This window comes from Acartia tonsa, chromosome 1 (assembly GCF_053477335.1).
Source record: "Acartia tonsa isolate MP-2025a chromosome 1, ASM5347733v1, whole genome shotgun sequence".
Lineage (NCBI taxonomy): Eukaryota > Metazoa > Arthropoda > Copepoda > Calanoida > Acartiidae > Acartia > Acartia tonsa.
The window spans coordinates 5082186-5106575 of NC_137260.1; the positions used below are offsets into that span (position 1 = coordinate 5082186).

The 24390-nt window shown below is 33.7% G+C and overlaps 1 protein-coding gene across 1 annotated transcript in view; it reads left to right on the plus strand.

Moving 5' to 3' along the window:
• The first annotated feature begins 669 nt into the window (after nt 1-669).
• LOC145334875 (apolipophorins-like) overlaps nt 670-24390 on the plus strand; it is a 37259-nt gene continuing 13538 nt past the window's right edge. Inside the window, exons 1-5 of the mRNA XM_080180522.1 lie at nt 670-947; nt 1936-2011; nt 2724-2844; nt 5561-5665; nt 6289-6392. Coding sequence (XP_080036648.1) covers nt 896-947; nt 1936-2011; nt 2724-2844; nt 5561-5665; nt 6289-6392 — 458 coding nt within the window. The 5' untranslated portion in view covers nt 670-895. The remainder of the gene's footprint in view (nt 948-1935; nt 2012-2723; nt 2845-5560; nt 5666-6288; nt 6393-24390) is intronic.

The window sequence follows — 24390 nt, forward strand, 5'->3', positions numbered from 1 at the left end:
AATATATTATAAGATTATCTATAATACAAAGTAGCTTGATACTATATTTGATAAAGCTATTCTAAAGTGTATAAAAAATTTAGAGCGTTGTTTTTAAAAGCAAAGCTTTTCTATAATTAGGGTAGGTTCGTACGTCTGGAAAGGATATTTTTTTCGTTAATTTAGGCATGTTATAATTGTCCTATCGATTTTTAAATTGCATGGTGATTCCTGTTGTAGTTAGGTACGATTAGCCGTATCAACTCTATAATCTTTATTAGAAAGTTCGTACGTTAATTTAAAAAGTGTAGATTTTTAACTTTTTAACACAAATTTGTATGTGATATGATTATCCGATTTATCTGATTTTTAGAATACTGATTCCTATGACAACAAAGTGCACGGTTAAAGGCGTTGCATCACCGTTATTTAGTACTAAAAATGTAAGTATGTCCTTAAGTATCATTCTGTACTTAACAGTTTTGCAACAAGTTTACTTATAATTTTATTTATTCCTATACATTTGTGTTCTGATAATTAATTTCTGGCGGCACTCTACAATCATTAACCTTCGCTTCTTCTACCGTTTCAGAGCTTCGCTTTTATGGATGTTGACATCCTTGTTACTTTTTTACCCTAGCTTTCGTGGATATTGTCATCCTTGTCTATACTATTTCAATATAAGTTCACATAAAATTAAATATTTATTTTAATTTTCGGTCGATCAATTTTGAGATAGTGTAACATACTATATTTTGTAATTTAAATTTTTTCATAAAAAATTCATTTCATATTATTTTTGTTTTACTTAATCTTAATTTTGATATTAAATATATAACTAATATTCCCTTTTTAATAGATTTTGAAAATTTAATGATATGATTTTAACTTAAGTAAATATAATGCTATAGTGAAAATGAAGCACTTTTGGAAATTTATACTCCTTATCATAGGAGCGGGATTTTCAGGTACTGTTGTTGTTTATATTTCTTTGCTTTGCTACTTATGGATATTTTCATTCTTTTTATATGAAATGTTTTTCGTAAGTAAATATTTTAGACAACAACAAATTTCTTTACGACCTTTTTTCCATATTCTTTAAACAAGGATGACAACATCCATAAAAGCGAAGCTCTGAAACGACATGACAGACGAACATTAACTTTTGTTGAGTTTCAGAACTGAATATACAAAATATGAAAATATAAGGTTTGACAAAATTATACGTAAATTTGTTGCAAAACTTCTTAAATACAGAATTCTGTTTAAGGACATACTGACATTTTGATACTTGATTATATAGATGCTTCGCTCATATTATTGTACTTTATTGTTATAAGAATCAGTAATCAAAAAATCAGATCAATCGGATGATTTTATCACATAAAAAATTATTATTAAAAAAGTAAAAAAATCAACATGTTTAAAATGGACATACGGACATTCTGGTAACGATTATAGAGTTGCTACGCTTTCTAAATCGTACCTAACTACTACAGGAATCACCATGCAAAGATTGAAATCGATAGGACAATTCTAACATGCCTAAATTAACGAATAAAAGCTAACTATCTCGGACGGACGGACGGACGGACCGACCCTAATTATAGAAAAGCTTCGCTTTTAAAAATTTTATTTATTCATTACTAGCGTCTCACCCCCCTAGAGGCCTATATGGGCACTTTGGTACCCCCGGACACTCCCCCCCCCCTGTTCTTTCAGTTTTAGATATTTTCATTAAACATTTTTGGTGTGGGTTATTTTTTTCTAGGGGTAATTTCTTTGGGACGGGTGGTGGTAAACTCTCCCAAAATAGTTTTAAACCTCTGAGAAAGAAGCTACACTGTAAAGAAAAACAAAATTGGTTCGGCGGTTAGCGAGATATCACGTTACAGACAGATATAGATCCTGTTACTTTTTTATACGGATTGCCTAAGTTCTAAAAAAAATATTTAGAATCAAGTGAAAGCCAATGTGAAACAAGTTGTTCCAGATCTTCATGGTGGAAATATCAACCTGGAAATATTTACAAGTAAATCTTTTAATTTACTAATAGCCAGAGAAACTACATGTTCCAGATCTTCATTGTGGAAATATCAACCTGGAAATATTTACAAGTAAATCTTTTTATTTTACTAATAGCCAGAGAAACTACATGTTCCAGATCTTCATTGTGGAAATATCAACCTGGAAATATTTACAAGTAAATCTTTTTATTTTACTAATAGCCAGAGAAACTATATGTTCTTGGTCTTCATGGTAGAATTGTTGGTAAAGATTTTTTTATGATTAATAATAAGCAATTTTACCAAAAGCCAAGAAACTTGATGATTAATATCTTCATGGTGGAAATATCAATGTGAATAGATTTTCAATTAAATCATTTATTTTACTAATAGCCAGAAAATGTTAGGATGACTAAAAAATCACAAATTTTGCTTTATAACTCTGAATGATGTAACAAAGTTAGGAACTAGCTACGCTACTCAGAGAAATCTTTCCTTTAATATGATTATAATGAATATAGGATATACATAGATATTATGACATGGGAAACTTTGTCGTCAATTTGGTTAGTTAATTAAAAACTTTATTGGTCACTTCGTTCATCCAGTAAGATGGGAAGAGGGTGGAAGAGGGTATCGTTGTTTTAGCCAACTGCAAGCTTTCCTGTATCAGAGTGCATGAAAATCTGGTGCAACATCCAAGTAATCATATATCGCTTATGATTACCCTTGTTTTAGTTACAAGTATGTGATAGAGAGCAAATCCTTGATGGTGGGCACCTCGGAACAAGAATCTACATTCAACATTGAGGCGAAGCTCCAGATATCACCGATAACTCCATGTTCTTTTTTATTAAAGGTTAGATTTAAGGGCGTTGCTACAAAAGTCCAACTCTACAAAAGTCTTTTGTAGAGTTGGTCTTTTGTAGCAACGCCATATTTAATGTATCAATGGATTTAAATTGATAATGGATCTTACAACAGATTATCATGTACTCTAAGAAAGAGAAATTTGTAGTTGGCTAAAAATAAAGATACCCCCATTAAGCCCCGTTTTCCCATCTCATCTCCTCCTACTGGATGAACAAGCTGACCAATAAATGAGGTCCATGTCAGCAACCAAAATTGACGACAATTTTTTTCCCTATTTCTAAGAATATGTTGACTAAAATAAACAGAGTGCTATATCTTAACCTTTGGTAAAACACTCCCTGTAGCGTAACAGATAGCGTATTCGCTCGTTGTATGGGAGGTGGTAGGTTCGAATCTCGGCTTAATCGCATCTAACTAAATACATTAAAAGTTTTACCTACCGCTGTCACATGCACATTAACAATAGTAAGAGTGAGCGGAATGCCTTGGCTCAGAACAAGCACAACTCATTACCGTACACAGTTAGGACTTTGTCTTATTCTTAACAACTTTTATTGATTTTTTGTTAGTTGGTTCATTAAGTTTCAACCACTAATTGTAATCAACAAAAGGGGTAATTTGGTGTATCAACTTTGGAGATGTACATCAATTTATCGGCCATTGTCTTATTCCTTTAGATCTTTGGGAAAATAGGATAAGGAGATAGGTAAAACTATGAAAAGAAAGTAATACAAATATATTAACATATTCTATTACAATATTAGGATCTACTGCAGTTCACGGTAAAATATTGCTGGTAAGCAATAATTCCAAAAATCTATGAATTTTAAAGGCTGCTAGCTGCCAAACGGCTGAACGTACAGATCATGCCCGCAAACCATTTTAAGCGGCATAAGAAGGCCTACAAATAATCTGGAATAGCCATAAATCAATAATGCATAATTATCTCGCAGTGCAGAGAAATGCGCGAAAAGGACCTATTTTACGCGTTTATTCTTCAGTGAAGCTTTCCCTATGCAAAATTGGATCTTGGCTATTCCAGATTATTTGTAGGCCTTCTTATGCCGCTTAAAATGGTGTGCGGGTATGATCTGTACGTTCAGCCATTTGGCAGCTAGCAACCTTTAAAATTCATAGATTTTTGGAAATATTGCTTACCAGCAATATTTTACCGTGAACTGCAATAGATCCCAATATTGTAAATATCTTTTTACTCATATTTTTGGAAACGTTTTGTAATGATTCCTTTATCGTAGAAATACTATCCAAAATAATCTAAAAATAAAACGTTAATATGAACTGATTACACGTCAATAGAATTAATTTTAATTTTAAACTATAAATAAATGAATCATTTCCTAAAATAAAACAATTATATAATTTTAAAATTTTGTTTTTATGCATATACAATAGTACTTAAGGGATATAAATTGATGTACATTCCCAATGATGATACACAAAATTATCTCTTCTGTAGATAACAATTAGTGTTTGAAACGTTTGGACACTAAACCTAATAAACCAGCCAATCAAAATCCATTATAAGTCCCCAAAATTGTTGAGCCAACGAATAAGTAAACGTTATCATAAAACTTTGGGGACTAGTGTAATAAAATGATATAAAAATTTTTTGGGGGGGGATTTTTTATTTTTTTGGGGGGGTTGGGTGATGTGCCATCCCCCCCCCCCCAAAAAAAAATAGCCTAAAACCACCACAGGACCAGTAGGTACATTCCCTGAAGAGTAGAGCCCATTTGGTTCAGCGGTTACTGAGATCTTAAGCTTCAGACGGACAGACAGACAGACGGACAGACAGTCATCGTTCTACTTTCTATTATAGATGGTTAGATTATTAGATGTTTGTCGACAGGAAAGTGTTCTTGGCAGCATCTTATTGACAAATCGACAGTCTAAGTATATTATAACCAGGGCTCGGCAGCAGGGACAAAGCCAAAAATTAAAACCCGTTTGGATGCTTTGAAAAGAGGAATTGCCATATTTGGATCAGGTTTAGACTTCCATCTAATTTTTTTTAATTGTAAAAAGTTGATTTCTCTGAAGCTGACGCGCGGCTGACGAGCCCTGATTATGACTGAATACATATGTGGACATAATAACATAATTTTTGACAGGGTTATGATTTATAATACTGAATAACTATTACTGTCGATGGTGAGTTACATAAAATCTGTCAAAAACATAATATTTGTTTTTTAAATATTTATAAATAGTATTCATCTTAAATAAAATTAGTTATTTATACCTCTAAATTAAAAGAATAGAGGAGGCACGAGCTAAATGCAACTCTACATACGTTGTAGGAACCCTGTGTATTTGAATACAAGCCAATAGATTCGGAAATATAAACATAGCCAAGTCCCTACAAAAGAGTAAAAATCCATTTGTTAGCAAAGAAAAAAGGTCCAACCACTTGATCCAGTTAGTTGTCTTTAAGAAGCGATTTTTAAATTATAGTGAGAGTAAAGGGATTTTTGTTTGGTTTTTATTACTTTAGGTTAGATCAGATTGGGTTATATAGGATACTGGATAACCCCGCAGTATTAGAACACTATCGGTATAGGTAAGCAAGGTTAGAGCCCCCGCAAGGTTTCCCCCTCCCCTTATATTCAATTTAGTCAAAATAACGAAAGGTTACTGTTTAAAAGCACTAAAAAAAAAAAGCAAGAGCATTATTATTTTAGATTGTTGATGCCAAACTGACGAGCACGCATGACCCATCTGTATCCAGATCCTTGAATCAGCAGTTGACCGCCCATACTCTAGAGTTTGGTTTCGATGCTGGCAGGGTAAGTTATTGGAAGGTTGGTTGTGGCAATCATTCTTAACAACAAAAATATTGGAGCAGGGGAGGTTTATTACTACATCCCATCAATAGCTGTTCCATAGCCTTTGATAACAAAAACATTAAAGTAAGACAATAGAGGAAGAAAGGGTTAAATTATTGTATGTCCCCCATCCCATGGACCCTGTGGCGACTTTTAATTGGGTCTTTCTGAATATCAGCCAAAAAGGCCATTTTATCTGTTGCTTTGCTAAGGTCACCGAAATTCAGCCTTTGTAAATCATATAGAGAGAGGTTTTATAAAAGACTTCATAAAAGCAAAGTTGTTAAAAATTTTAAATAAATAATCTTTGCTTTTCTTGTCATGATTATGCGGTAACTCCTAGGGGGTTAAAAATTGAACTTGAAATTTTCAAATCTAATTTTCTCAAAAAGACCCCGCTAAAATATTTTGGTTTTACCTTGAATCATCATGGTTTTATGTCTAATTTCACCATACATAAGTCCCAGAGCTTGATTCAATTGTAGCCTGCCGTGATTTATATCATTTAAAGTTAATTTTGTAATTTAATTAAAAATCCTCTAAAAATTTGGAAAATCTTCTAATTTCTAAAAAAAATATTGAAGGTACGAACAGTTTGTCCACACGAGCATGATCCAATTTGGGTTGTTAACATCAAGAAAGGAATCCTGTCCGCTTTCCAGCAATCCTATGATTCGCCAACAGAAAGGTATATTTGTTATTTTTTAAAGCGAAGCTTTTCTATAATTAGGGTCGGTTCGTCCGTCCGTCCGAGATAGATAGGTTTTATTCGTTAATTTAGGCATGTTAGAATTGTCCTATCGAATTAAAACTTTGCATGATGATTTCTGTAGAAGTTGGGTAAGATTTAGAAAGCGTAGCAACTCTATAATATTTACCAGAATGTCCGTACGTCCATTTTAAACATGTTGATTTTTCTACTTTTTTAACAACAAATTTTTAAGTGATCGAATTATCCGTTTGATCTGATTTTTGGTATATTGATTCCTGGGACAACAAAGAACAATATTATAAGCGAAGCAACTCTATAATCAAGTCCTAAAAATGTAAGTATGTCCATAAACTTTATCCTGTATCAAGCAGTTTTCAACAAATTTACTTATAATTTTGCTTTGACTCTTATACTTGATAGAAACAGATATAACTATAGTATTTACTACTATGTATAATATTATTCTTGTTATTATAGTGAGAGTGGAGATGCGATCCTAAATTTTCAAATTCTTTGAACGTACATATGAGACTTTTACAGAAATGCTTCGCATCCACAACTATCTATCTATGCTTGATATAAAGTCAACACTTTATGGAGCATATTATGAATATTTGATTGACGCGTGCCCTGCAATTATCTAGTAGCACTCAGGGGCAAGACACAATTACTTTAGCTAGGCCCAAGGCATTATTTGTATCAATTTATGCATTCATAGGCCTATCTTTACCTATATGACACCATATATGGGTAACGCTAGCCTATTCATGGTAATCTGTATGTGATTTGCTAATAGTATATGTTTATTAAAGATATTATGTTTATTGTTAATGTAATCATATAAACAATCAGTACAAATATGTATGCCTACAACCATGCCTGATTTACGTCACATATTAACACACAGACATTTAATTGCACAGACAAACACTAAAATCCTGGTCCAGAGCTAATGTTATAGCATGTACCTCTTGAATTTATTCAGTTATTTATTAACTCCCCTACCATCAACTTCTCTTTCTGGCTTTAAAAGGTAATGACTTAGTTGTTTGGCATGCATTGTAGTTTAAATTTAGGCCCCTTGGTACTTAGCATGAATTGAGCTCAGGCCTTATGTTAGAATTCTAACACTTAGCACAATTCACTGCTTGGGACTTAGGGCACATTTCTGTCCTACTCTACTTATAATTTTAACACTTATCCTGTAAATATTTTCATACTTAACTTATGCACTTGTAATATAAATACACTTTATAAAAACATTTTCCTTCCTTAATACTTAATATACTTATATAATTCTGATCGAATATCAAAACCAACCATTTATTCTTAGGTTAAAGCAATATAATACTTCGCGTGGGTCTTTTGTTGAGCTTCCACCAGCTCAACCAAATTCGTATTATACTTGTGGGAATAGAGGGTTAAGCATTCTAAACAAGCGAACCGACGATGAGAATGTCTATGTGTATTGTATTAAAATTAGGTTTTAGTAGTACTCATAGAAGAGCGGTCTCCATACCTAAATATGGACAAACGCCCCATTCGCACACACAATGGTGCAACTTACCGGTTGTATCTTGGAAAAATTTTACATCATAAATTTTTTTTTTCTCTCTTTTTCCTTACCGTACCCGAACCGCCTAAGGCAGGTATTTTTACCAAAATCGAATAATTGTAGTTATGGCAAAATCGGATTTTCCAAAACCTGTGAAACTATTTGAGAACAAGGTTAGGACTATGAGGCGTTTGAAGAGATAGGGACTGAAAGGCACGACACAAATGCAATTGAGAGCCTCGTGTACGAGCAGTTGCACTAGCTGACACTCTAGAGGCCCTAGAGAATGCTAGCATATTTGTGGCCATTGGTCGCCGCCCTATAAGGACACTCGCACTGGTTGACACTCTAGAGGCCCTAGAGAATACCAGCACACCGGCACCTCCATGTCCGCCTCTCTTTAGTAAAACACTTGGGTTGGAATAATCTATGATTGAGCTATGTGCAAAATTTTGATTTTTGGACTTAGTCAGAATTTTGAAATTTAGGAGTTGTGCTAGGTGGCGGAGTATATATAAATCTTCGGACTTAGTATGATTTTTACTTATTCGAAAATTCTCTAAGTGTTGAAATACTTGAATCTTTGATACTTAAACCAGAACTTATTAAGAATCAAGCATGGAGTAACTTTTCATTTATAAGCTATCAAAATACTATTTGTAAAGGACCATTTTGAACTGTCTTATTAAATGAAAACTTAGGAGCAAATCTTATAGAACACGGGAAACGCTGTTAGTTGGGATACATATTGTCTTTGGAGCCATGTTTCTGAAACAATATGCCGAAAGCAGTTAGTACTCTTGAGTCGTAGTAAAGGGCCAAAAGATTATTACAAACTTGTAGCATTTATACTCAAGTTAAACTGTACTAATACTTTGGTACCGTTAGAACCGATTTTCTGAGATTTGCACTTACTTATACATGCCTAGGACTTATATTCCTAATGTAATTCTGATTTATATGCGGATGTATCAAAATAACTATTGCCTCAAAAATTTTGAGTTAAACAAAATATTTCAAAGTCTCAAAGATATTCTCAACATCGATCGGTTGGAATGATATAAGTGTAAACAAATTACTGTATGCAATCAGCAATAATTCCAGAGATTTCCTGAGACTCTGAGCAAAATATTCCACTTTTGGACTTAGCACCGTTCTATTTCTTTTGTTACAGAGAGAATCTTGAATCTCTGGACTTATAGTAATTTTTATGAAATTGGAAACTTGGTTGGAAATTTACCAAAATTCGGACTTGTAATAATTGCAATTTTTCCAACTAGATTAACAAATTTCATTTTCCACACTTAAGAGAAAATTTTGTTTTAGAGTATTTCTGTCTTAGCCAAAATATTCCAATTATGGACTTAGAGAGATTCTATTTCTTTTGGTGAAGGATAATTCTAACACTCTAATACTTTATGATTTTAAATTCCTTAACTTAGCGAGATTTGCACTTAGTCAAAATACTCCAATAGTGGACTTAGAGTGATTCTATTTCTTTTGACTTAAGGGCAATCTCTAAAGTAGCTTTGTGAATGGACTGTTAGGAAATTTCATCTCGGACAAAATATTCCACGTCTGGACTTAGAGTGATTCTATTTCTTTTGTCCTAAGATAAATTTATTAATTTTTGTACTTAGCATAATTTCATTGAAAAGTCTTTGGACTTGGGCAAAATTTATTAATTTTTGTACTTAGCATAATTTCATTGAAAAGTTTTGGACTTGGTCAAAATTTATTAATTTTTGTACTTAGCATAATTTCATTGAAAAGTTTTTGGACTTAGTCAAAATTCACTAATTTTGTACTTAGCATATTTTCATTGGAAAATTTTTTTGGACTTAGTCAAAATTTACTAATTTTGTACTTGGTATAATTTTCATTGAAAAAGAATTTTTTTTCTTGGTCAAAACCTATTAATTTTGCACCTAAGATATTTTCATAATTTTTTTTTCCTAAGCCAAAATTTATTGATTTTGTACTTAGAATAATTTCATTAGAAACTTTTTGAACTTAGTCAAAATTTTCCAACTTTGGACTTAGAGTAATTCTATTTTATTTTGACTTAGAAAGTTTTTAATTCAATCTTAAATTATAAAATTTTTTATATGCTCCCTACAAACACATACATAAATGCAATAAACAGTTCACTCAACAATAAGTAGGACATGAAAACTAAATTTTTACTTACCTTGTTAATGCTAACATTTCTATTTCATGTACCACCAGGATTCAGCAGTGAAAGTGAAGACAATTTAATTACTAGTGATAGTGACCATTAGTGATATAAAAGTATAGTCAACAATATAGGCCCTATATGTACTGAATAGCACACTTTAAGAGACAAAGTTCTATAAACCAAACGCAGCAGGAGGTTGCAGCAGCCTACCTTGGGAGAGTAGGACGTCTCTAAAAGAAGTAGCAGAAGTACTACGGAAAAGTACCCTACTGTCTTTAAATATCCGGAATCATAAAATTTTTTCATATCGAGAAACGTATGTTTACTTAGGCTTACTAGCACATAGACTATAACCAAGTAACATAAAAGTGTGTCTACATATAGCCCAGAGTTTTTATAACCTAACAGATTACCTTTAGATAAATTAGAAAGAAGTGCACTAAAACCAGTTAGATTAGTTTTCAAAAGTATAAGTATCGTTTAATTCAAAGTTGATAGGCTCCTCTGAAGTTTGATTGACAACCTCCACATTATAGGTTGGCCACCTAGTGTAGGATCTCACACTTCCTCAGAGTAAACTTGCACTTGAATATTGTATTACTACTAATTATAATTAGATTACATCCGGTTAGATAATTTTGAAAACAATCTTTACATACATAAATATAGGTGTATCTAAATTGTATATCTTACCACAGTTATAAGAATTGAAGTCATAAGTGAAGCCCCGATTTTGCGCAAATTACTTTATAGGATTGGAAGGGAAACCCCTAATACAACTATAAGTAAGAGGTGGCGAGATCTTTGACATTCAGGCAAAATTGTTGCAATATTATTAGAATATAGACGATCCTTTGGGAGTGAACCTTAGTAAGTTATATTCATAATAGCCTTACAGGAATAAGTAGATCGTAGGCTATAAACACATATCCTTAGAGTGAAGTAAGAATTCAACAAGGATTATAAATTGCTGTTTCTTTTTCTCGACAACCATAATTTGCTAGGAAAGTCGACTCCTGGGCAAACTAAAGTTAATTTGTGATAGTATATAAGCATACCCAAATTGACTCCGCTGCAAACATTACTTAACTTGATAACCAATTTGAATAGCTAACTAGCTCAAATTGACTCCATAAATAAACCTATATAAAAGTTAAGTAGGAGTGTTTCTACAGTTGAGCTTAATTAAGGATAAGGGTGCATTAGCGCACATTTTAGAATATCAATCAAAAGCTCACACGCACGTATATACGACGTAGAAACGACTATAGGTGAAGCAGATACCACACCCATCTATAGCTAAACACATTTTAAAGCAAAGAATTGTTAGTTCACACAGATTCTTGACTGTTTTAAACTATACCCATTATTTGTACACCTCTCGAACTTTCGCTATTTTTATCTTAAAAATAGTACAACATCTCACAGGCATTTAAAGAACTTACAATTAGTTCTAAGACTTTACAACTATTATCATGTCATCTTCCCGCATGCAAGGCCAGAAGGATGATGAAGCTGATAAGGAAACCACTCCTTGTCGGGGACGCTCGACAACACCTGGTATAAAAACCCCCTCAGCTAATACAGACACTAGAGACTCTGATGCTTATGAGGAAATACAAATATCCAATCTAGAAGAATCAGAACAAATTGGTGAGAGGAATATGAGCCCTGAATTGAATGCGATATCTCTGGCTTCACTATCAACTCAAGCTAACTTACCAGACTTGTGGAAAACTGTTTCCCGTAGGCGGACAAAAGTAGCAGAGCCAGCAGAAGAACTTCTACTCTCACAGAAACTGAACACAATACAACTTGGTAGACCTAACACGAGTGGTTCACTCTCTGCACAAACTGTACAAAGAGTGTAGAACACAAGAGAACCCACAACACCAACACTTCGAAATCTAAAGAGAGAAGAGCTAACTACAGAGACAGACAAATTGCCAAAATAGAGGCCATCTCAAATTATCATAGAAGAAAATCCACCGTTAGAGAAATGGCTACAAAATCACCCAATCCCAAACCTTATCACAGGGATAACAGGGACAGGCATTTTCAAAGGAATACCAAGCGGGATTATCAGGCTTCTTATAGATTATCACCTGGACGCTACTGTGTAGCATGTGGACAATATTCTCACAACATATCTGATGGATGTAGATTATTATGTGACGATACAGGAAGGTTATACCCAACTGTATTGACGTCAGCTTTCTGCACAAACTGTTATAAGACATATGGTAAAGAGTTATACCATTCTCGACACCTATGTCCTGGAAGGCCAGCCATGATGGAATTGTACCATAGTGGTAAGGTGAAACCTAGTGGTGTCTTCAAGCAAACGTATGAAGACTGGGCTAAAGCCAATGCTAAGGAATCATCTAAAGATTGTAACCTCAGTGGAATCAAAGCTGCCACAGCGGAGATAATTCCCAATGAGCCTAACGATCAAGTAGGAGATAACATTACACCAGTAAAGGAGGAAGAAAGAAAATTGTACCTTCATTGCTCTGGTTGTATGCCAGAAGAAATAGATTGTAAATATGACTATGATGTACGCATGACAGCCTTACTTGACTCAGCAACAGATAAAAACCTCATATCAGCCAGATACTATAGCAAGTTGTTTGGCATAGTAATGAACGATGATAAAAATCAGTTGGAAGAAAGTCACGAGCTACCAGTCACATGTGCAGATCACAAGATCCCCGAACCCAGAGAAGTAACTCTCATGATTCGCCCCACATCATTTTCAAGCCGTCATTACCCAATTCTCTTTTCAATTGTAGCTGAAGACCATGAGGATGTCGCACCTATGATAATTGGACTGAATGGTATTAGAAGTCTACAGCTAACATGGACTCCTGTCACAGATAAGTACCGGTTAGCACCGTGTTTGTATTCTACTCTTCACCCTGAAGGACCACTGAGCAGTATCTTCTGTTCTGAACTTGAGCTCCAGCTCTGTACAGGCGTAGTTAAAAAGATCAAAGCTAAAGAAACCCAAGTGATAGTAATGAATATCAACCACTTTTTCAACCTAGCACCTGGAACACAAGTGATCCTCAGCGACGATCATATTTCAAACAAAAACGCAGGAATTAAGATCTTACCTGGACAAACACAACTCATTATCAATGATGACGGACAACTCAGTGGCAGAGCTCTAATAATCAACAACTCCAATCACACTATCACCAACACAGTTATCACTGGTTACATAGAGTCCAGCGACCAATCTATTGTCAGAGAGGTAGTCGTTGATTTTGACTTCTCAGGATCATTCATATATGGACTACCTATGCTACCAGAAATAGACGAATCTGATGACGAATTGGATCAACTTGCCATAGCCCGAAACACACCAGCTATTAATTAGATCACTCTAGTTACTAGTAACCAACCCAATAATACTCTTATACCAATCTGAAACACAAAATCAATAATCACGTTGATTAACTTATCAAGCTGATAGATACACTCTAAATCATACAGCTATCGAACAGGGCACTCACATATAATGAGTGATTTTAATCTGATTATCATCTTAATGCTAATAACATTTCTAGTCTCATCTATTCCTGAAAACAGTAAATCCGTTGAAAACATAGATGATGTTGTAGAGTTTAGGTTAAGGTGTATGGTCAAAATTGAAAACCTCACACACTAATATTTCAAATCAATATACAAAAAAAAAAAACTTGAATAAGTAATATAGCTAATGTTTTATGGCATAGCTCTAGAATCTTCATACATTCACAAATAGACAGACAAGTCCTGGACAATCAACAGTGCCAAAATAACACTGGGACTTTGTCTAAAGACTATTATTACTTGTGAAGCAAATCTTACACTAAAATTCAACCTAAGACAGACAAGACAAAATTGTATAAAAAAAAAAAAATATATATAGGACAGGACCTAGATAGTACACTCCTCCACCCCAGGAGCCAGTATACTTAGGGAATATCATTAAATTGATTGAACTATCTAAGACCGAAATCTGAATCGTTGAGCATACATTTTAAATATTCTGAGAAATACGCACATAAAAGAGAGAAAACTAGTTTAAGAAAATTTCACTTGCTTAGAAAAGTTGTAACTTTTCCTTGGTTCTAAAGTTTACATGCCTATCACATTATAAATTGAAAGCGAACATAGAAGCTTTCAAGAGATATCTGGACTCACAGGTCACACTGAAATAAGACTTTTTATGAGCATATTCACAACAGTATGCGTAAACGAACCAATAGCATATTCGATCTCGCTCATATTCTCAGGTTAGATAAAGCTTTTGTCTCAATACTAGCACAAAGGTGAAACTTAGAGGACATTAATAGAGTTTTGGCAGCCGGACAAATTTTAGTAGTTTAATTAGCATATTGACATGTAAAATAACCTGTCAAATGAAGCTGGGACCACTTCTAGCTTTTATGCAATAGTCTTATTATAAATTGCATTGCCAGAACTCACAAACCACTTTTATCACCTGATCTAATTCTTACATGATCATACAATACTATATCGTTCCTGGTGATAAGATACCACACTTATCGTTGCATTTGCAAGCTAAGGAAAATAATATTGGACCACCCGAACTTAAGATTTTGTTAGCCTAAAAAAAAAAAAAACCCCTATGAATTATAATCCTTGAGTAACCTTGTGGTTAACATTAGGTCTAAGAAAATATTTCGGATACTTAACCTATCAGCCTATAATAATGCCTGAAATATACACCCAAAACCGTATTGCGACAAAAGTATATCTAATTTGTATATAATAGTGATACAGCCAAAACTATTGATTAAGATCTGTACGAACAAAACTATACTTTTCATGCTTTTATTATGAGAACACAGCAACAGTATATATTGTGATACACAATTTCACCCATCAATGATTTTATTTAAAGATCTAGTAATTAGGCAAAATCCATCGCCTACCCTCAAAGAAAATTTCAGTCAAGACAAAATTAAGTTTTTCTTGCATATTGTACTCAGACGTCTTTAAAACTTTAAAACTTCATGCGAAAATTCATTCAGAACTATAATATAACCCAAATACCAATGCATCTTGTCAACAAATGAATAACAGGTATATTACATTTCTAACCAAAGTAAGTTTGAACTGTTATAACAACAAACACAACTAATAATAATGCCATAAAATATTTAAGTTATAAACCATATGAGCTAAATTATAGCTCATACTATAAGAAGAGAACACTTTTGCTCTTCTTTCTTTAAGCGACATTATATGCTGTACGCAATTTCTGATAAACAGGGGCATTTAAAAGTTTAAATAATAAAATTCCCCTAGATCTACTTTAAGAGATACCAAAACATAGCAAAACATGCCTTAGTTGCTAATTAAATATACAATTACAACTAAAAAACATAAAAACATAAGGTAAACTTACTGAAGGTTCGTGGAATTAATTATAGCAATACTTTCCACATAAGACCAGTCCTAACATCACACATACCCTCTCACAGTATTAATAAATTGCAAGTTTTCAAAATAAACATGGTTGAAAGGAGATCTGATATAAATACAGACAAGTTAAATACCCTTTCAAAATCAAAGAATTTCAAACCAATTGACTAATATTTTGACACTTTCATAGAGGATACAAAACAGTAATTATAAAGTCTTACAATAAACTCATGGACTAAAAGATAATTAACTAAACGAATACGTTTCCGCTTATAATTCCGGCTAAAGCAAAATCTGCGACCAAAATAGGTGCACAGTCATCTCCTTATGCACAAATAAGCAGCAGAAAGATTACCATTATAACAAAATGCAAATTTAATTAATACAAAACCTATAATTCTGGACACGTACAGAATTCATATCTATAAAAACATTGAACATAAATTATAAATATCAGATATCAAGAGATATAAGTTTATTCCAATAACAATTACTTACATTTCCATTTACCCTGTAAACTCGGGAACAATATAATAGTATGTTATTCTAATCTGATAACAAAGATATCATAATTTATGTAGAATTTTCCCACTCAAGGTTATATATTCAGTAATAAAATTTACGTCTTCTCTATTGACAGGGGGAGACCAACCATATACAATACACATCGACTAAATAAGTCGATCCCTTCAAAAATATTTATACACAAAAATATATAAAAGGAAAATTGTATATGTATAAGTTTTGAATCTGTATAGCCTAAACAGAATCAAACGAGTAATACAAACTGTACAAATATACGCATGGTACTACATAACCAATACAAAACTGAGTTAAAATACCCAATATGAACCATGTAAATTACACAGACATAACAATATTATTAGATAACCTATATATATATGCCTTGAACTGAGATGAACTTGATTAGTTATTAAGCCTATAACCAATCTACATACAAAAAATATGTCAAAACTTTAATTATAGTTAGAAACCGGAAACGCCCACTCAGGATCTAGCAGTAGCGAAAGTGGGATAATAAATAGATTTTGGAAAAATAAGTTAGTTTATCATAGAACTCCAAGCAGTGAAGACCTTATCTATTAGTGTAAGTGTATCAGTCAGAAAAGTAACTTTTGATTGTGGCATTTATTAAATAAACTTAGCTGTTTAACAATGTATCCTAAGATAATATTAATAATACTAAGTATGTACTACTATAGTACAACAGCAAACACAATGACAGACTTGATACCCACTCACTATCAAAGTGGAGAGTATATAGGGTATACAGCTGTAGCAATTCAATCCATTCAAATTGATATATCTGTAGGCAATACAGCGCCTGAAATAGCAATCTATGATGGCCTGAAGACTCAATTAGACATTAGCTACGACGGACGCACATTCACTTCAGCACAAACTAAACTTATAGGCAAGTTATATACCAAAAAGATTAAGGACTTGCTTATTGAAGTAATAAAACTTATCCGCACAATCAAGGAAGCTATTGAAACAGTAACTCCCTTAATAAGTTCTAACCGCATTGAAGTGACTAATAACGTAAATAAACTTTCTTATAAGCTAGATCATGATAAGTTTGATTTTACACAGTTATTACTTGCGGAAATAGTACCACAAATCGTAAGTGGTATAACTCTTCATGCCAAAGCAGCTAACTTTGTGCAAACAGCAGAATACTCTTATGTTGATAGCCTGAGCAACTTAGCCATCACGAACTTAGAAGAGCTTAAAGCAGACTTAAATTTCAGACTTACTCTAATTCAAGATCTTGCAAAGACGGATATCACAGACTCTATTAAAACTTTTGTAAGGCAAGAGCTTAACTTGGACTATACTCATAATCTTGGATTGGAAGTCCAAAGCCGTTTAAGTGGTGGTACAACATCATTCACCACTATACTATCCATGGAATTAAGTTCTGAGCCAATAAAAATCTACAGATACGCACCAATTCCTTTTGATGAATGCTACATCAATTCCATTTATTATTTGGATAAAACCAAAAGAGTATACAGACAATCTTACTATAACGCTTATCTACCGGTTGAAGCTGACCAGTGCCTTAAGGGACTACTTAGCGTTAATGAAACATTGATAACCAAGCACTGCCCTTTGGCAAAACAGACTTATCCCTACGCTTATGTGCAAGATGGAATTTACTTTACTAGCTTGAGTGAGAATACTAATCGCAGTTTAGAGAATGCCTCAATAACTATTACATCTACTCCTTTTATTATAACAGGAGGATCATATAATCTCACATTGGGAGATACGCTCACACAATTCGCACTAGGCTATGACCGACAGACCACGGCACGAACTTTACCATTTGCATCAGAATCACTGTGCCCACCTAAACCTAAAGAACCATTGACCATTAGAACTATCTTCGCTCATATAGAAGAAATAGCTATATACGTGTCGATAACAATTATCATGGTCATAATATTAGACAGGGTCACTACATTCCTAGTCAGACTCTTGAAAAGAATATTAAGAGTATTTCAGAGGAGTTTGCGTATACGCGGTAGAACGCTTATCCCTCAACGACCAGATGCACATCATCATAACCTAACGGTAATCTACGGCAGGAGAGGTCACCCCGCCGCAACTACCGCTAGTTATCGACCTAGAAACTCAAACAGAATAGTCAGATAAACATACAAGTTAACATGATTCCTATGACTTGATTTCTAATGTATCAAGATGGAAAGACTTACGGACATTCCCAATGATATAAAAGACTTTGCCAAACGGAAAATATAATACTCTCGTACTTACCTATACAATATTATACTTATACTCTTGTACGCTCTTATGAAATTCTCTACGTTATTATTGTAGGATTTACCCTAAAAGGTAGTGATAGAAACGGTAAGAAAATAAATCGCATATATAGTAACTATGATACCAAAAGAACATAGCAGGTAATGTTATTACTTATTTAGTCGTTATATAATAAACAAATTTTAAAAACTAGGCTAAAACGCTTCATAAAGGTAACAATTTTATTTAATTATTATCATTACTAACGTGACAAATGAACAAGTAACGCTTATAGAGTAGCTACGTAAATAGGAATTTTACACAACATATGTTAAACCAGTAATTAACAAGTATGTATGTTACTTAAAAATCTCTATATTTATTTTAACAAAAGTAGATAATCTTTAGAAAAGGGTATAAAAAATTTGACAAATACTTCTCTTTGGTGAAAATTATAAAGTTAAGACAATTTCTAAAAACAGAATATAAACTCCCATTTAACAAATCTTTGGAAACAAAATTGTGATAATAAGAAAGATTTCTGACAAGTTTTTAACAAATTTAGTTAATATATTTTTGGACTTAAGCTGTATACTGGCACATAAGAAAAAAAATTCCGAGATCATTAAAAATAATTGAGCAATAAATGCAAAATATTATATATATATATAGGCACATAGCCTATCAACGACTCTACTCGAATCAGGAAAATTCTATTTGGTGGAAATAAAATTTAGATTTAGCTTTAATGACAGGCCTAAGAAAATTTTACCCCGAAACTTAAGTTTTACGGCTGTTGTAGTAAGAATTAAAGGGATGTAAAGTTCTATAGTTTTGAAGGGAAATGATATTTACTCTAAACCTTAATAATTTAAACAATTCTTCCTTAATGAAATTACCCGATCAATGATACTACTTTAATTGCTCAAATATTAAAATTTACAAACAGTCTTTACATATCTCTCTTAAAAGTACTTGAATAAGCATATTTAAATAGCTTTGTCTAACGTCAGTCTTTCAGTCTACTTAGATATTGGTTACAAAAAAAATTATATGCTATTTACAAGTCCTCTATATATATCACAGCACAATTAAAATTCACGATTAATGCACAGGGATGGATATAAATGAAAGATCAGAGAAAAGGTACTGAGGCGCAAGTTCGACTAAATATCTATATACATAACCCTTAAAAGCTAACAAGAATGAATAAATTGTGATATAAGGCTGAAATTAAAGTTGTTAATATATTATTGAGAAAAGAAATTTAGTTCATTTATGAAGAAAGTAATTGAGACTACACGAAGTTTTAAATTAGGGGAAAAGAAAATACAACCTTATACCATTATTTCCTTACATACTAATATCCTTACAGACTAAACATGTAAATATATAACAAAATAACAACGGTGTAAATTATTTGGTCTTGTACAGTATGAAAGTCATAACGTCTAATATTTTACTAAATAGTAATCACTATTTGACTAGTTACATAGATTAAGAATTTTGTCACACATGTCTGAACAGTTTTTGTCTAATAAAATTACAATGTCTATGACCAAGCTAACATTCGCCACTTCAACGCGTACGTTTAGGGCCGGCAGAACCCCGTCGCCGAGGGACACCCTCAGCATCGGACTCCTCCCTGCTATTATCCGACGAACGCGCAACTGAAGTCAGGCTAGCCGTCTCTGAGGCAGTCTCTGGCGGAAGAGATGGGGTTGGAGTCTCAACTGTAAGACGCAGCCGTTCTAAACCTCCAACAATTCTCTCCGGCAATGGGAACCGAATCTCACTGCCCATAGAACCGAACTGGCTGGATGGTATATCGATCTCGAACACGTCCACCAGAGGAATTGTACTTTCCGCTTCCTAAAATAGGGAAGTAAATATTAATTAAAACAGAAAATCTTAACAAATATCAGGGAGAAATATAATAATGTTTACCCATATAGATAATTGAGCAATCCTGATACTTTTAGAAAAATTTTTTATAAACCCTCTAAAGTCATAATGCTAACCATTGGAAAGGGATAAACACTATAGTTAAAATAACTTATTGTATATAAGCATAGCTAAAATCACCAAATCCTTTACCTTAAGTCACGTAATTTTGGCGAATAATAATATTAAAAGAATTTAGCAAACTTACCGCTGAAAGGTCTGCTGCAGATGGGGAATCAATACGACTAAGGCATAGAGATGAACTATAGCTGGATCCTTCTGCAGACCCTCCAGTACTGGGCGGGCTAAACCTTAGCATGGTCGTATAATGCTGCTCCAGGTTAGCTGAATTTGTCGCCTAAAATATAATAGATTTTATTAGTTTAATCGCAAAACCAACAAAGAATCTAGGAAAATCAGGAAATGAGAATGCCTAAAATCCTGTAAAGCTATATGATTAGGTAGCGATTCGACCCACTCTATAATAGAATTAAAATCTTAGAACGGTTCAAAAATGCTTATGCAACCATACATTTTAAGATTAATATTCTACCAATAAAAGAATTTTAGTTGCAAATACCTCTAGATACGTGTACAAATATACAGCCTCTTTCTGAAAATTAATATAGAAAACTTAAAGCATGGATACTTACATGAAGACGCTCTGATTGATCAAAGATCAACGGACGGAAGCCAGGACTTCCCGACGGGGTGTCCAATCCCGCAGGCACATTACTTCCAGTAACTCGATCCTCAGTGGCAGACAGGCGGTGTACAGCAAACAGCCCAACTCTGGATCTCACTTCAGCTGGAGTTGATGGACTAGCAGAGGGAGCCTAAAACAAAAAGAAAACATTAAAGTCTTGATCTAACATTTAAAACCCCAATGAGAAACGTGCGGCACGAGCAAACTCTCAACCTTCCCAGAGGGAAATAATATTAGTTTGCTAATTAAGATTTTAGTAAATGTTAACTGGTATCTCAATTTAATTGCGGTAACCGAGCGGATTTCTCTGGTGACATAAAACGACGACAAACGGTGAGCGATATATATGGAAGAGCCGAAAGTCAACGTTGAGGAAGTGAGAATAGGACAGAACAACCCTGCAACATCATGATGCTTTATTAGACAAAACGGGTGGCTATACAAAAAAAAATATATACAAAACAGAAAAGAAATATACAACAGAAGAAAAGCTTACCTGTGTATCTGACAGAATATCATCCATCACAGAGGACGCGGCTTCATACATGCCTGTATCCGACGGCTCCACAGTTGGCGACGTAACTCCAGATCTAGTCCTGTTGGTCCTGTTACCGCAGTGAAGAAGCTCAATGGTCCGGACGCCTATATCACAGAGGCGCGTACATACATCTCTTATCCAGCGAGCCAGCGACCTGTCTGAGGTGTTATCTAAACGAGTTAGAGTCTCAAGCCCTACAGCACCGAAGAAGACCACTAAGAGAGCACAAGAAAACAAGCCTAAACCCAACAACATGTTGAACAAGCCATCCATGTTGAGTGCGTCCAGACTCGTCTTCTGGTCTCTCCTCGACTCGGCAGACCCAGAATCACCTCCGGCAACATCGTCACCAATGTCACCGCAGGAGTTCTGCATCACCGAATTGAGGAGAGACCAGATGATTTGTATCGTTCTACTAAGCATCAGTGAGAGATGCTCGTTGCCAAACATCTCCCCTTGATCCCTTTCGGACTCTACAGTATCAAAAGTACTCCCATAGTCATCAACGTCAGCAAGGCTTGGCATCCCAGACGTGTCGCTGTACACTGAACTCGAGTCGTCTAAGGAGGTTTCGAGAAGCGAGGAATTGGCGAGAGTGGCCGCAGCCGCTCTCATCGATTCCTCGAATCTTTCCTTAATATTCTGATGCGCGTCCAGGCTGTCCGGAATATACATAATGAGCGGATGTAAATTTAAAATAGAGGACTAGTGATTCTGAAAGGCAATATAGTAAAATTAATTTTATGAAAAAGACTGTACACACGAATATTTTTTTTTCAGTATTTTAAGCAACTATGGTTGAGCTACCTAACCATTAAAACTTTGATTTATCATTTAAAAGTAAAATTTATTTTAGTTAAAGAATATGTAATTAATCTTACATGATTCAACGCTTAAAAATAGCTATCGTTAAGCTATTCAAACATTAAAACTTTGTTTTATTATTTAAAGGTAGATTCAATTAAGTTAAAGAATGTGTAATTAATTTTACATGATTCAACGTTTAAAAATAGCTATCGCTGAGCTATCAAAATATTTTCATTATGATGTATCAAGCAACTAAAACTTATGTACTAGCTAAATCTGAATATTTTAAATGACTTTTTAAAAGTACCTGCGATAAAGCTAGCTAAATATAATTTTTGTAAGCAACTATTTTAAAATAAATATGGTTGAGTTACTTGTAACGTAAATAACCTATCAATTAGCGTCATTATAACTGAATTAAGTAAAACGAAAATCTTATTTTTAAAACCTATAGCACGATTGTTTTAAAGATTTAAGTCAAGATTCAATAAATTTTGATTACAAAAAGGGACGCTGTAATCAAATGTTAAAACGAATAAAGTGATGGAACATATCTGTGTTAATATAAGTTTTGCTTACGATAAACAAACTTAACTTTTGCAGACAGAAAACGTAAACAAAACAAGGTACGTCAATTTACCTGATGATTCAGATATGTCCTATCAAAACTACAAATATTATATAAAACAAAATTGTCATAGATTGAAGATACACCCATATTGTTTCTAACCCACTTTCGATCAAAAATATAGTGATAAAGGCCTTATCGACGAAGAAAATAAGATTCTTGAGTCTTAAAAAGAGGCTAACGAATGCAATAATGGGCATATCAACAATCTATAACATAAAAACATTTATATAAAACAAACGGGTTACTATATTTTATCACTTTCATATAAATTCTCTTGGAATTAGCGGTAAAATTAAACACTCGAACGCAAGCTCCGCTCGCAAAGACAATTGTTGATAAAATGAGCATAATTACTGGGCCGCCAGCTTTTTATAACCTCGCTCAAATCCAACCCCTATCACTTTTGACCGCCCAAACATAAACAAAGGGTTGACAACTTATTGTTACGTAAAATTTAATTACGGACGTCGAACGATATATTTTGTAGATATTAAATCTAAAAGGTATACTTGACAATCGATGTAATGTAAGACATTAGTCTTTAAAATGTTTAAAATTAATTCGTGTTAAAAATAAAATAAATACAGCTAATGCCAACAATGGTATAAACCATATGTACATATACAAAATATACAAACAAGGGTTACCAACTATTGTTAGTAAAACCTTATACTTATACATATATACGAGTAATGTAACCAAAGAAATTAATACGATATGTAAATACTAATTGTACTTATAAATTTTTATATAAAATATTGTTTAAATTCAGGAAACAGTTATATTTAACAGAAATAGAGATAACTAATCAATCCATTATAGGTCTATCTGTAACGAAAGGAATTTCTATAATATCCCAGGGATAAAATGATTAATAAAAGATTATTAAACGTTCTTTTGTTTAGATTACCATAGCCAGGATACCCCAAGGAACCGGTTGGAGCACGCGCACTAACTCTTTTTAGGATCTACCATGGACCAGCCTGGAGATAACCTAGATGATCATGGAGTATTGGAGCCCTACCACCACCCTACCTTGGACGGATTGCGGTTGTGTTCTTGTGAACACCTTGATGATATAGACAAGAACAACAACATTATCACCACACCAGAGTACGATGGATTCTCAGAGAACCTGTCCATCACCATCAGGAATTTCTTGTTAAATACAGCCCTGAATACCAGAGAAGATAGTAGAGTGGAGACCGATAGTGACATTAGCTCCAGCAGCACACTATCCCTCTCTACCAATGACCTCAACCAACTCTACTATGACCTGGAAAATCACTCAATCACCTTGGACGAGAATGGCAACGAGGTAGCACAAGTGGATGCCCTTGGCTACATATCTACTTCACCCCCAACCTCAGTCTACACTTCGAAAG